This window comes from Papilio polytes, unplaced genomic scaffold (genome assembly GCF_000836215.1).
Source record: "Papilio polytes unplaced genomic scaffold, Ppol_1.0 DF820956.1, whole genome shotgun sequence".
NCBI lineage: Eukaryota > Metazoa > Arthropoda > Insecta > Lepidoptera > Papilionidae > Papilio > Papilio polytes.
In genome coordinates this window covers 720,051-734,141 of record NW_013528248.1, presented here as the reverse complement: position 1 = coordinate 734,141, position 14,091 = coordinate 720,051, and the positions used below count along the sequence as shown (strand labels likewise).

At 35.6% G+C, this 14,091-nt stretch overlaps 2 protein-coding genes across 2 annotated transcripts in view; one reads left to right on the top strand and one right to left on the bottom strand.

The window, feature by feature from the left end:
- LOC106109943 (MTSS1-like protein) overlaps positions 1–14,091 on the bottom strand; it is a 138,624-nt gene that overhangs the window by 17,819 nt on the left and 106,714 nt on the right. Inside the window, exons 4-10 of the mRNA XM_013291601.1 lie at positions 6,197–6,281; positions 4,824–5,037; positions 4,206–4,322; positions 3,605–3,712; positions 2,325–2,475; positions 1,408–1,508; positions 1,046–1,139 (exon numbers count right to left, since the gene is read on the bottom strand). Of these exons, the coding sequence (XP_013147055.1) occupies positions 1,046–1,139; positions 1,408–1,508; positions 2,325–2,475; positions 3,605–3,712; positions 4,206–4,322; positions 4,824–5,037; positions 6,197–6,281 (870 nt within the window). The remainder of the gene's footprint in view (positions 1–1,045; positions 1,140–1,407; positions 1,509–2,324; positions 2,476–3,604; positions 3,713–4,205; positions 4,323–4,823; positions 5,038–6,196; positions 6,282–14,091) is intronic.
- Positions 6,382–12,966, top strand: LOC106110004 (serine protease easter-like). Its single transcript, XM_013291677.1, has 10 exons — positions 6,382–6,463; positions 6,970–7,106; positions 7,415–7,520; positions 8,299–8,444; positions 9,222–9,391; positions 9,892–10,079; positions 10,396–10,540; positions 10,896–11,098; positions 11,784–11,941; positions 12,504–12,966. The coding sequence occupies exons 1-10, from the start codon at positions 6,397–6,399 to the stop codon at positions 12,762–12,764; spliced, it is 1,581 nt and encodes a 526-aa protein (XP_013147131.1). The 5' UTR covers positions 6,382–6,396; the 3' UTR covers positions 12,765–12,966.

The following is a 14,091-nucleotide window of genomic DNA, read 5'->3' as shown; positions in this document are numbered from 1 at the left end:
AATAAAAATCCCGACAATAACGTCATGCTTTAGGCTCTATATTTTCATGCCATTAATCTTAGGGGGTAAATATTTTAGGTAAAAACCCTAACGTGGGAAAGAGACCATAAGTTGCTGCCAACATCAAGGAAGCAAGATTGCCATACTAAGGTAATTGGTATTTTGACATTTGCAATTGAGAATTTGACAAATGTAAATAATAAAATAAAGTTTTTATAACTCCATGCGAATGAAGCCGCACGAGAACAGCTAGTTATCTATAAGTTTTGTTGCTAATAAAATTATTTTAAATAATAATTACTTACTTTCTTTATTTTAAGACACAAAACACAAGAAAGCTTTCAATAACTAATATTTACAAAAATATAAAACTGTCTAAATTGTCTAAAGCAAAACACTACAAAAATAATAAAAAAAGAACAGAATATGAAATAGGCAAGCGATAAAAAGAAGGCTAAAAAATCTTAATTTTCTAATTCCACTTTAGGTCTCAAACGCCCCCAACTCTTTCTATATTCCAAAGATTTAATTCCTGTTTTTTTGTATCAATAATTCTGTACCTTAAAGAAATCATTCTAAAAAAGACAAATTATCCTGATATCTAAGTAATAGAAGTAACTTTCACAGATTTCCTTTCTTTCTATAATCATAAAATATATTATTAGTGGTAGTGCCCGCTTTAACATCGGACTGTAGGGCTCGTTCGGTGTAATACCACGACCATACAGAAAACAGGCGTGAAGTGGAAGCAATTCCGTGTACAGTCTGATGAGTTTGGTGCCGGAGGCCTAATTTAAGTCCCTTTCTCTTTACCATCCTTTTCTTATGAGAGGATGGGATGAGGAAGTGGATTTGACGATGGAGATGCATAGGAAGGGGAGATATCCTCTTTATGTGTGTCTCCTCCGTCGGATAAGGGTTGGCAACGCATCTGCAATTGCGGATGTCTATGGGTAGCGCTTCGCCATTTTGGCGGGTGGCCGCTTGCTCGTTTGACACCTTGTGTTATAAAAAAAAATAAAAAAAAAAACAAAATGAAAGTTTTACAGTACATTAATGTAGAGCGATCGTCGCTGCAACGTGTCCTGCGATCGGAAGCCAGAGTCCGAACTGCAGACGCTCGACAGACGCAGCCCTGACTATACAACACAAACAAACAAACAAAAATGCAAATAGCAAAAGAAATATAAATACAATTCTAAACAGAAACAGTTTGAAACAGCAAAAATAAGCACTAAAGAATCTAAAAAAAAAAACACAAATTTACGACATCATAACAAAAAAAAAGATAGCAAATGAAGACAAAATATTACTTTAATTAAGGCAGTTTCAAAACATTTAACTAAATCAGCCAAATTAAAATGAAATATATAATATCAAGCATATTTACATGCAAATATGAAATACCTGCGACAAACATCTTTGAGATTCTCCGCAAGTTGCTGGAATCGTTCCTCCGGACGAATTAGATATCGGCGTTGAACAACTAACTGTAGATCCGGACACACCTGGAAAAATAAGACAAAAAAATTATTTACAAATACATCTCGAAGTCGCGGGCAACAGGTAGTCTATACTTATAATAAAGAAGAAAGATTTATTTGTTTTAATGTTGAAATAACACAAAACTACTGGGTCGATTCCAAAAATTCTTTCACTATTATAAAAACATCATCAATGAGCAACATAGGCCGTTTTTAGTATTTTTTTAATTTCATGCGAGCGAAGTCTCGGGCAACAGCTAGATTAGACTAATATAATAAAGAAGAAAGATTTGTATTTTTGTTGGTATTGAAATAACTCAAAAACTATTGGGTTAATTTCAAAAAATATTTCACTATTAAAAAAGCTACGTTATAACTGAGTAACATAGTCCATTTTTTATTAGTTTTTTTAATTCACGCGAGCGAAGTATCTGGCAACAGCTAGTCTACACTAATATAAGGACACTACACTAAAAGAAGAAAGATTTGTATTTGTGTTTGTATTGCAAAAACTCAACTCAAACTTGGACTAATTTCAAAAAATATTTTACTATTAAAAAGCTACGTTATAACTGAGTATCATAGGCCATTTTTTTTTACTTTCTTAATTTCAGCTTGTGTTAAATCTGAAATTATTGTTGTCCCTCCCTTTAGTAAAAAAAAATACTCCACTTCATACAAATGCAAACCTATACTAAACCGTTTCAATAAAGTTTACTTAATATATGTCCATCTATGAGGATTACCTAACACTAATTCTTCTAAACATAACCTAGAATTAGGTTCAGAAGGACCTAAATAATCTAATTACAATCTGTCTGTCTGTGAGCTGACACTTACCATGTTGCTGGTCAGAACATTGACTATTCAATGAGGATATCGAAGTGAGAGAAGACTTTCGGCTCCCGAGACGAGATGACGCTGACGGCGAATGGGGGGCGGATTCGCTCTCCGCCCAGCCGCTGTAGCAAGACTTCACGTCACAAATCACCTGGAACACATAACAACACCTATGTACAATAGTGACGCGACGTCATCCATTGATAAGTTCACATTAAGCAACAAGCAAGCTGGCACTTGAATCCACCGAGAAAGCGAAGCGATCGTTGCCTATAGACATCCGCAATTGCAGATGCATTGCCTACCCTTAATCAACGCAGGAGAAACACAAAATGGCCTAATTTAATCCCTTCCCCTTTCCACCCTTTTCTTGAGAGGAAAGGATGGGAAGGAAAAGTGGATTTGACGGTGGAGGAGACGTATAGAAAGGGAAAATTTCCTCTTTATGTGCCTCTCCTCTTTCGTCAATGAAGAGTAGGCAACGCATCAGCAATTGCGGATGTTTATGGGCAGCGGTCGCTTTCCATTTCAGTGGATTTAGGTGGCCGCTTGTTCGTTTGCCACCTTATATTATAAAAAAAAAGATTTCCCCTTCCTATCCTTCCCCTCCAACATCAAATGCACTTTCCCTTCCCATTCTTTCCGTATAAGGAAATGGTGGGAAAGGGACTAAAATTAGGCCTCCGGCACCACACTCATCAGACTATGCGGAATTGCTCCCACTTGACGCCTGTCTTCTCTGTGTGTCTCTGTAGTTTCCAGAATGTTCTATCGCAACGCCATCTGTTGGCATCGGAAAAGACACTCGCGACAAGATGTATGGAACATACGAAGCGTCATCGAGAATGTTCTATTGAAATATGTTATTTCAAACAATCGAGAAAGTTCTGGAATAAAATGACAAATGAATAACGAAAAGAAGATCGAAATTCGGGGTATATAAGGGGAGTCATACGGCGGAAAATAAACTGTGAAGAAGTCTTAAGTGAACTGTGAAGAAAATAAAGTCCCCGAGAGGTAAAAGTGCTTGTGTTTTAGTGTTAGTGATGTTTTTTGAATCGCACAGTTCTAGTGATTCTGTGTTTGTGTGTGTCGTGTAATAAAAGAAGAATGATCTAAATATTTTAACTCTATCCCCGAGCACAATAAGATGGAAGAAACCTTGTACCATTGAAGTTTAGGGATTACTTACACAAATAAGTTACATTAATGTTACTTTCACAAAGGACTGTCAAGTTAAGTCATATTACTTAAGACATAAAAATGATTTTAAAATATACCTGGAGACTGGCGGCCGGTAGAGTCCTGGGTTCGGATGTGTGTCGCAGCAGCTGTTCACTGCCCTCCTGCAAGTGGCCCACTTCAGCGAGCATCGCGACTTCACTCTCCTAGAAAAAAAATTAAAGAAAAACATTAAATACAAACATCTTGATTTCATTTCACTCTTAGTAGTTCTCTTTAGTTAAGAATCTAGCAGTTCCCGTGCAGCTTCATAAGCATGAAATTACAAAAACTTTTATTTTACTGTTTATATTTGTAAAATTTTCAATTGCAAATGTCAAAATTACAATTTACAAATGACAAACTTGCTTTCTTAACGTTGGCAGCTTGTATTTTATGGTCCCTTTCACACATGAAGGTATTTTTCCAATTTATTTACCCCCTAAGTGTAATAGCGTGAAAATATATAGCCTAAACCGCGTAAAGTGCAGGGCTTTTTATCGTGGAACGAATTATTCAAAAATATGCTGTGATTCCTGACATCTCACGCCACGAAGTAGTCAGTGTTTACGCTTCATCATTTATTTTTATTTATTTATTTAATACTTTTGCACAAATAATACAACAAAGCTTAAATTAACATAGATAACGCTTGCTCACCACAACGGGATCGAGTAGAGTAACAAAGTGGCAGAAACGACTACGCTCCTCAATCAAAGCAGCCTTAACGGCTTTCTCTTCCATTTCTTCCAATTGCTGTTTGCGCTCCTGAACGTCCTGAAAACATAAAATCAAAACACTAAAAAAGTGAAACGACAGTATAGGTCCTTATCCAACTATTCTTATTTTGCTATAAAATTACTTTCAGTCCAAATCTGTGAAGTTTTGTAGACTACATTCGTATTAGAGAATCGTATAACCATTCCATTAGACTAACATATAGCTCTTTCTTATCTGAAGAGAGCACGACCAAATCTTTCATCAAAGCAGGCTGGACCACTTTTTACACGTTCGTAACTTTGTGTTAGGAGTTCTAACTATTTTTATAAGGTGGTAAACGAGCTAGCGGCCACCTAAATCCGTCAAAAAGGATCGCAGCCATCCGCTATTGTAGATGCGTTGCCTATCCTTAATCTACGAAGAAGCCGCACATAAAGACATGTTCCTCTACCATGTAATCAAATTAACCTTCTCATCCTTTTCTTATAAGAAAAATGTAGATAAAGACTAATATAAGCCTCTTAATTAATAGTTATACTTAGTGACTGAGTAAGTTACCTGCATAGACACGTCAGCCCGTCGTTTAGCGTCAGGCGGCGCGCGCCTTGCTTTCCTCGCATGCCGCTGGGCCTCTTGCACGCGCCGGCGCAACTCTGCCCGGGCCCGCTTGCAGTCACGTGCATGTTCTCGGCCCAGAGCACCGCCGCAAGCTCCACGCCTCCATTCTTCAGCGCGTTCACACAACGGCGAGATCAGACGATCCATCAGTGTGCTGAAATACACAAATAAAGGGTTATGAGAATCTAAACGCAAGTACAATTGAAGATTATATTACGACTTCTCACAGAACATAATATTCCAAAAGGTCGTTACTATCCTTTGTTATTATTATGTTATTACCAGCTTTCGGCCGCGATTCCGTCTGCGTGGTATAAAAAAAAACAAAAGGGAGTTGGCTATATCTACATCTGTACCAAATTTCATCGAAATCCGTTTAGCCCTTTAGGCTACAAACTCTAACAAACATCCATCCATCTAAACTTTCGCTTTTATTATATTAGTAGGATTGATGATATATTTAATATATTACTGTAGAGATAACAATAAGTAAAAATCCTACTAATATTAAAAAAAAAACGAAAGTTTATATGGACGTTGGTTAGAGTTTGTTGAATTAACTGCTAAACAGATTTCCATGAAATTTAGCATAGATGTAAAGCTTACTCGGGAAGAACAAAAATCCTGCTTATTTTTGTTTTTTATTTCCACGCGGTAGAAATCTCGGGTGATATAAAATACCCAACTAATCCAAGATGGTAATGTTTTAACGCGTATGTAAGTTTTTTACGAATATGGTTAGCGTATGGTTAGTACTATTGTAACGAGCGCTTATCTAACCAACATTTGACGAATGATATGTATTTAAACTGTTTTCCGCTTAACTTCAAAAAGGATTAGTCAGTTATTTTATTAACAATTAGAAAAATAACACTAACATGAAGTAAAAAGATATAATTTACGAGTGTATAATTATTATTTGCGTAACTAATTCTATAGACAGGAAATTTTAATTCCAACAAATTATATTTAACCAATAATTGAAGCCTTAAAAGGTATCCTGTATTTAATTAACATTATTTGTCATCGACCACATTGAAATAGGTTTGTATATGTTTTCGAATTTCATAGGTACATAATTTACTCAATGTTCTTACGGTGAAGGAAAACATCGTGATCCCTGCACATATCGGCGAAGAAATTCAAAGATATGTGAAGTCGACCCGCAGTGCAGGATGACTGTGGCCTAGTCACTTTAACTTAGGCGTAAGCTGTGATGACATTGCTAAGATCACTTTAGAAGACATTAAATCTGTCTGCTGTCCCATATAGTGTCAGAACAACGAAGACAAATGAGAAAATAGCATTTTTACCTTATGAAAGTCTTCATTCTGGATTCTATTGCCCGATGACGCAGGCAAACCCTTGTTAGTGCTGTGCCGATTTCCTTTGTCGCTCCTGTAACAAATATATCAAATAAAATTAATCGGAAAACCGCAACAAATATCAGTATTTAACACAGTAGAGGTAAATTTATAAATTAATAGAGGACATATAGTCACCCAGCACGAACATGCATCCAATTCCATACATTTCTTTATTATTGTCAATAAATGTCAACCTCAAAAATCCTAATGGAGGTAAGTTAATTTGCAATTATATTTTTACAACTTACGGAGGGTATTGTGTTTGTTACGTTCAAGGCATTTTACCAACATACTATAATCAATATCGCACGTATTTTTTTTTAAACAAATTCAGTAGATATTTTAAATTAGCTGTTCGTCACAATGAACACAATCGAATTAAGGATAAACCTACTTTAAAAAGTGTGGTATTTATGTTTCATAATCTCTGTCTTCCATGAGGTGCAGTATTTTATTAAAGTACTTAATAGTTATTTATTACAATTATCTTTAACAAAATACCTTTGTAAATATGACAAACCGTAAACTGTACTTAGATACTAGCAAGCTAGCTTTTTTATCCCAGTGGGTGGAACATTTCGAGTGTTGCCGGGTTTTATTTTCTTACCATTTACTACCCGAAAAATGTGAATAAAATTATCATTGTTTAAGATTAAATACATAGGTATTCTTACAAAACACATACATTATTAACGGAGTTTTCAATAACTTGCTTTTAGAAATCGGTTGCTCGTTACCAGGCGGTAAAATTGGTAAATGTTTGAAATATGAACAATGCGAGAGTCTCAAGATACATCGGGAACTATATACCGAGGATATTATAGGAGACTGTTACAATGGAAGACATGAACCTATGGTAAGTTATAACATTTTATTTATTACTAGCTTTCGCCCGCGACTCAGTCCGGATGAAACCTTAAAAAGTCAAAATTGAGTGTCCCGTGTGTTCTTCCAGAATATGCTTAAAATCTGTTCAAAATCTCGTCGAGATCTATTAAAGCCAAGGCTACAAATTCTAACAAACAACCATACATCTTTTGCATTTGTAATATTATTTTGTTTTACAATTTGTAGTTCGTATGTTTTCTAATACCGTGGGTATGTCGCGGGTTACATCTAGTAATTAACAATTTATTTATTTTTTTTCAATAAATTTATTGCCAGATATGTTGTATCGCAACTGAGGATATAAAGGAAAACGAACATACGGACGAAACAACAACAACAACGACAACTAACAACGATAATGAAACTACATCCAATGATTTGGGTAAGTTAAACCAATCTATCATCACCAGCTACCTTAAGAGTGACTAGGACAGTAGTTGGATAGTCAACTGCACTGGCCCACTGCAGATTGATTTCACACATCTTATAATTCCTTCGATATATGCAGGCATCACGATGTTTTCCTTCACCGTAAGAACGTGGGGTATGTACATATGAAATTCAAAAATCGAAAATCACTTTGGTACGGCGAGATACGAACTTAGGACGTTTAGATTACAATTCAAGTGCTTAAACCCCTGAACCACCGACTTACTTATACAAGGTTTTAGTATGTTTGGGCTGAAATGTATTTAAAACACTGTGTTGGCTTTATGTGGTAAGGACAAGTATAATCTATCTATACTCCACACTCATAAAGTTTTCAGATTATCCAATTTATCTACTAATGAAATAAAGCGTAAACACACACTACTTCGTGGCGTAGGATGTCAGCAAACACAGCATATTTTTGACTAATTCTTCCTTTAATCAAAAGCCATATACCTACGACACACTTTAGGCTACATATTTTCACGCTATTCAACTTAGGGGTCAATAAATTGGATAACACTTTCATGTGGCTACAAGCGCACATCAAGGAAGCAAGGTTATCATTTGTCATTTGTGCATATGATTTTTGACATTTGTATTTTGAATTTCACTAATATAATAAAAAAATAAACTGTCTACAATTTCATGTGGATGAAGCCGCACGGGAGCATAGCTCTTCCCTTGCGGCTTAGACTAGCGTCTGTATAAAAATTTTCTTGCATTTGCAGCAAGCACCTGCATATTACCTGACGATCTATCCGCCGAATGTGTTAATATTGAGGAATGTGAAAGTTTGAACAATAATAGTAATAAATACAATGAAACCGTATTAAATGAAATTTCAAAACCATGCAAATTAAACGGGCAAAACAAGGTAAGAAGATATACCATTTTGTTAACATATAAACATGCATTACTATGCACAGTAATGTTAATTATAATTATCAAGATATATGTAGCTACACGCGCACAAGCGCGATTTCGTCCACGCAATCTTAAGAAAAAAAAGTAGCCTTTAATATGCCTGCCAAGCCAAGTCAGCTACCCTTCAGTGAAAGTCTAGTCGAAATCGAACCAGCCGTTTCGGAGATTACCCAGAACTACCGCGAACTTGCGGACAGTCAGACAGACAGACAAAAAAAATTAAAAGGCGCTTTACGTTATGAGCAACATAAATACATCATTTTCTCGAAATTTGGAATTTTTCTTTTGATATTACAAACAGACACGCCAATTTTATTGTATGTATAGATATATAGATAGATGTTATAGCTTCTATTATTACGCATTATCAGTACAATCAAAATTTTAAGCCATTTCGAGACCATGATATTTACACTATCCATAATTAAGTTTCCAGAGCAGTGGATACCCCATTGCAATCTGATGTGTGATCAAATAGATTTCTATATGTCATTTACTAGAAATATAAATTCCAATATAAGCATTAAATGAAAAATAATCTATAGTAATACAAAGAGGAAATATTTGTATATTGAATTTTTATATTTATTGAAATAACTACTGGGCCGATTTCAAAAATTACTTTGCCATTAGAAAGCTACGTTATCACTGAGTAACGTTAGCTATAGTTTTAAATTTCACGTGGAGTAAGTCGCGAGCAACAGCTAGTTATTTAATAAAATTCCAGATTTGTTGCCCCTCTATGGAACAACAGTTAGTGCCGACACGCAACGAGTGCAAAACACCCGACGGTCAACAAGGGGAATGTATTAAATTTGATGCCTGCGATGATTTCGTTAGACATATAGGAGAAACATATAATGTCGACATTAGAAAGAAAATGTTTCGAGAACTCAGGTAGATATCGTTAAAACTAGTTTAAAAGAGGAATCAGACAAAAAGGATGTTATTTCAATTCTGAAATTCTCAACCTTTCCATGCTATTATTATAAGGAAATTATGGGACGAGTGGATTTGATAATGGAAGAGACGCATACGAAGAGGAAGCATCCTTTTTATGTGCATCATTTGGTAGTAGTAATTGGGTTTTGGCAACGCATCTGCTATTGTGGATGTCTAAGGGCAGTGGCTATGCCTTTTCGGCGACTCCACGTGGTCAATCGATCTATTCTTTTTTTTAAATAAAAAATATTAGTAGGTTTTTGTTAATTTACTAATATTTCCTTTAACCTTTCCAGCTAAACTCTAGACTTGTACTAGGATATGGTTCACAACAATAGTCCAATGGATTCGAACCCTCGACTGCAAGATCGGAAATCCGTACCCTAAAACCTTAGGCGCTTGATTGGTATTATAAAAAAAAAGGCTGAATTATTCAAAAAATATTAATATTACAGGTGCGAAGCTACAGATTCAGCTAAAATATGTTGTGCTCTAACGTCTTCTAACGACTCATCAGAAATGATAGATGAAAATAATATAAATAGCGTTGACGACGAAGAAACGGTATGCGTCCCATCCGCGGAGCCTTATAAACTAAACAGTAGTTGCTGTGGACAGACAAACGGCGAAGCTAGAATTATGGGTAAGTTAACTAGGGTTTTAAGGAAATATTCTTCAATGCTTTTTGACCGACTTCCCAAAAGAAGGAGGTCTCAATTCTGTATCACGCCCCTACTGGGGGCTCGGAGCCCACCCTAAGTTACGGTTACTGGGCCATAGTCAACCACGCTGCACTGCGGGTTGACTTCACACATATCTTTGAATTTCTATATGTATATCATCGCCTATATATGCAGGCATCACAATGTCTCTTTCACCGTAAGAACGTAGGGTACATATGAAATTAAAAAGATTCCTTTCTAAATTATAGTATTTATGTTTGTTTTGTAACATTCCAGGTGGCTCCGAAACCCAAATTAATGCGTACCCGTGGTTGGGCATGATAGAATACGACAACAAGATATTAAATTGCGGAGTGGTTCTGATCAGCGGAATGTATGCATTGACAGCAGCACACTGCTTTTACTTATCTGAAGCCAAACCGTAAGTTATTTAATGCTGTTACACGAGACTTCGCTCGCGTAAAATAAAAAAATAATCCTATACTACTCTCAGATAACCTTTCTAACGGTGAAAGCATTTTTAAAATCGGCCTAGTAGTTTTCGAGTTATTGCAATACAATCAACTTGCCCTTATCCCTTATGGAGGGTCGGCACAGTATGTGCTGCTCTTCCATACATCTCTATTAACGGTCATATCTGAATCCACTCCTACAAAGATATATATCTGTTGCATACTTTGTAGACTCAGTATTATCTATAAGTTTGAAAGGAACGTTGAGAATGAATAAAAATCACCAATTTAAGTTTTATGCTCTAATCGATTCTGATGTTTAAGAAAATATATCTGGCTGGGAAAATATAATATAAAAACAGAAAAACGCGACTGCATGGTACTGGATGGAGGGAGAGTAATGTGTAATAATGGGGCTCTCAAAGTGCCAATTGAAAACATTTTTAATCGTAAACAATCGTCCAAAAAGAGGAGAGATTTGGAGGACATCGCGATAGTCAAATTCAGCGAAATGGTTAACTTCACAGGTAATAAACCAATGCCTTATCTGGGTGCACCAAGGCGAACACGACCACACTTTTTTCTCGAAGCGCTTCACGGCACTTTTGACGCCCCTGTAATTATGTTCTGGATATTAATTATTTATTAGTTCTGGGTAATTCATTATATTGCTAAATTATGAAGCTTTGGCAATTACACGACACCATTAATCTTCAAATTAACATACACCATTCTCGAGAGCTTTGCTTAGGTTTAGATAAAAATGGGATAAACAGCAAGTGATTTTCTTCTAGAAATGAGCACCTTGTCATTAAGACTTGTATGTGGTACTATGGACACTCAAATGACTAGGTTTTACATGACATCGAACACATTTTTGTAGAGGAAGTGGGACTCAGTTTTTTTTTAAATTTTTAATGGGATAAATTATTGTCACAAATGTATATAAAAATCTAGAAAATGAAAGTCTTGCGAATAAGCAAAGGCTTATTCGCAAGACTTTCATTTTCTAGTATAATTCAATTCAACAGTGGTGGTTGTGGTGGGTAGTGGTGGTTTCTAATCTGTAATTTTTCTGAAATATGAGCCTTTTATTTTTGACTAATACAATTGGACATATGCTTTTGAGGCTGGATCATGTGAAAAATATCTCAAGTGATGTGTCTATATTTTTTTAATCTGCTTGTTAGTAATATAGAAATAATTTTTCAGAATTTATTCACCCCATTTGTCTACCAGAGATTGATGAAAGTGCAAACTTCACTTCAAATACCATATTCAAAGCGGCCGGTTGGGGTCTGGTGGATTTACAGAATAGAGTTCTCAGTGATGTAAAACGGCACGTGTCGCTGCCATACGTGCCTCTAAACGTAAGATACCGTCTTATTGTCACAATAACATTCTGCTCTGTATCTTAGGGTCGTAAAACAAAACGTTACCAGCTCATATACGTTACCGCAAAGAGAATCGAGCATACCCTAAATTAGTGGAGGTTTGAATCACTAGGACATTACTAATGGTTTTATTTCATATGTGTAAAATACTATACATACGAGTATTGCATCACGATGTTTCCTTCGCCTAATCATACTTATAATATAAATGCGAAAGTTTAGATGGAGAGATGGATTAATGAATGGATTTTTGTTAGAGTTTGTAAACTTAACGGCTGAACGTATATCGATAAATTTTGGTATTTTTTTGGTAAACCTATGTGGTCTTCTAGACTATTCTCTACATCTATGCAAAATATCTTGGAGATCCGTTCAGTTGTTTAGAAGATAACTTCTAAAAAACTTGATGATGGCACAAATTAAAAAAAAAATCAGTTATAACGTTTTTAAATTTCGATCACATGTTAAATGTTACCAATAAAAATTGCACTACTATAGTAATTGTTCTTTTACACTACTTCTGCATCTTTTATTCCAGAAATGTGAAAAGGAGTACGGCAAATTATCGAATAATCAAATATGCGCGGGAGGGGAGGAGGGTCAAGACAGCTGCAATGGAGACTCAGGCGGTCCATTAATGTATAAATCGCCTAACTTAAGTTTAGTTTATCAAGTGATCGGTATAACCAGCTTCAGCCACTCTTGCGGACTACGAGACGTGCCCGGAGTATACACCAAAGTCTTCCCAGTCTTGCCGTGGATTTACAAAACTATTAACGAATCTAAAGAAAAAAAATAAAACTTGACATGAGAATCGCTCTTAGGGCCTGTCGCACCACTGTCTGATAAAGGCTCTGATAGCTTAAAATGTCAGATAAAGTAACAAAATCCGATATTTTATATGTTGGATTGTTATCTGAATTTACAAGAATTTGTTAGTACTGACTCTTAATATAGCACATGCCTGCTACATTATTTCAAATTTTGAAATTTATTTTTTTATTGCAAAGATTTATAAATTATGTACCTACACGAAATTGGTTTACCTTATTATTCCATCTATTTATCGCTTTTTTATAGTAATAAAGAACTATTAAATTTAATGGATTATTTAATTTATAAACGACTGAGTTCTTCATACAGCACAAGCTAATTGTTAATTAAAATCTATCAATCAGTATTTGATTAACTAACGTGTGGTTCGGACGTGTCAGTTGCACGGAAAAGTGAAAATGTCTTTGCTTTTCATTTCATCTGTTCTGGTGACCAATATATTTTGTCTTGCCGGTGGACGTAAGTTGAATTATTTTCGATATTCTCCTACATTTGTCGTCTACATTCAATCATAAAGTGATATGCTGTTTCCAAATCAAAAGAATCATCAGTAAAACATTACGAATACTAGTAATTGGGAGGTCTATATCCACCAATGGATTTGAAAAGATGATGGGCAACTACAAGGTTTTAAATTATTTAAACTTTCGTGAGACATTTTATAATTAATTATTTACGGCTTACTCACGTATACTTTTATTTTTCCGGTGACGGCACCGACCAGTTTCAGACCCTGCGGGGGTCCTTCTTCAGGGCAAGGGTTAAGTATGTGTCGCGTTCGCGTCGCGCTTCGCACTGCGGGCCAGCGCTCTTATATACTTAATCCTCGCCCTGAAGAAGGACCCCCGCAGGGTCTGAAACTGGTCGGTGCCGACACCGAAAAAATAAAAGTATAGGTGAGTAAGCCGTAAATAATTAATTACAAGGTTTTGGTTAAAATTGATGAATCTTTTATTTGAAAAGACAACATGAATCAATCTACAGAAGACAAAGATATTCTGAACTGGTTCATACTATAATACTGAGACCACATTATGTTTTGCAAAAAAAAATTCATCAATTAATTCAATACAATCTTACTTCTTACTAATATTACAAATGCGAAAGTTTAGAAGGATGTTTGTTAGAGTTTGTAGCCTAAATTACTGAACGAATCTCGAGGAAATTTGGTTTAGATGTAAAGGATAGTCTGGAATATTATGTAGGCTACTCACTTTTTCTTTAATTCCACGCGGACGGAGTCTCAGGCGAATGTAGTAAATTCATCATCATCATCTTCTTATCCTACTCCC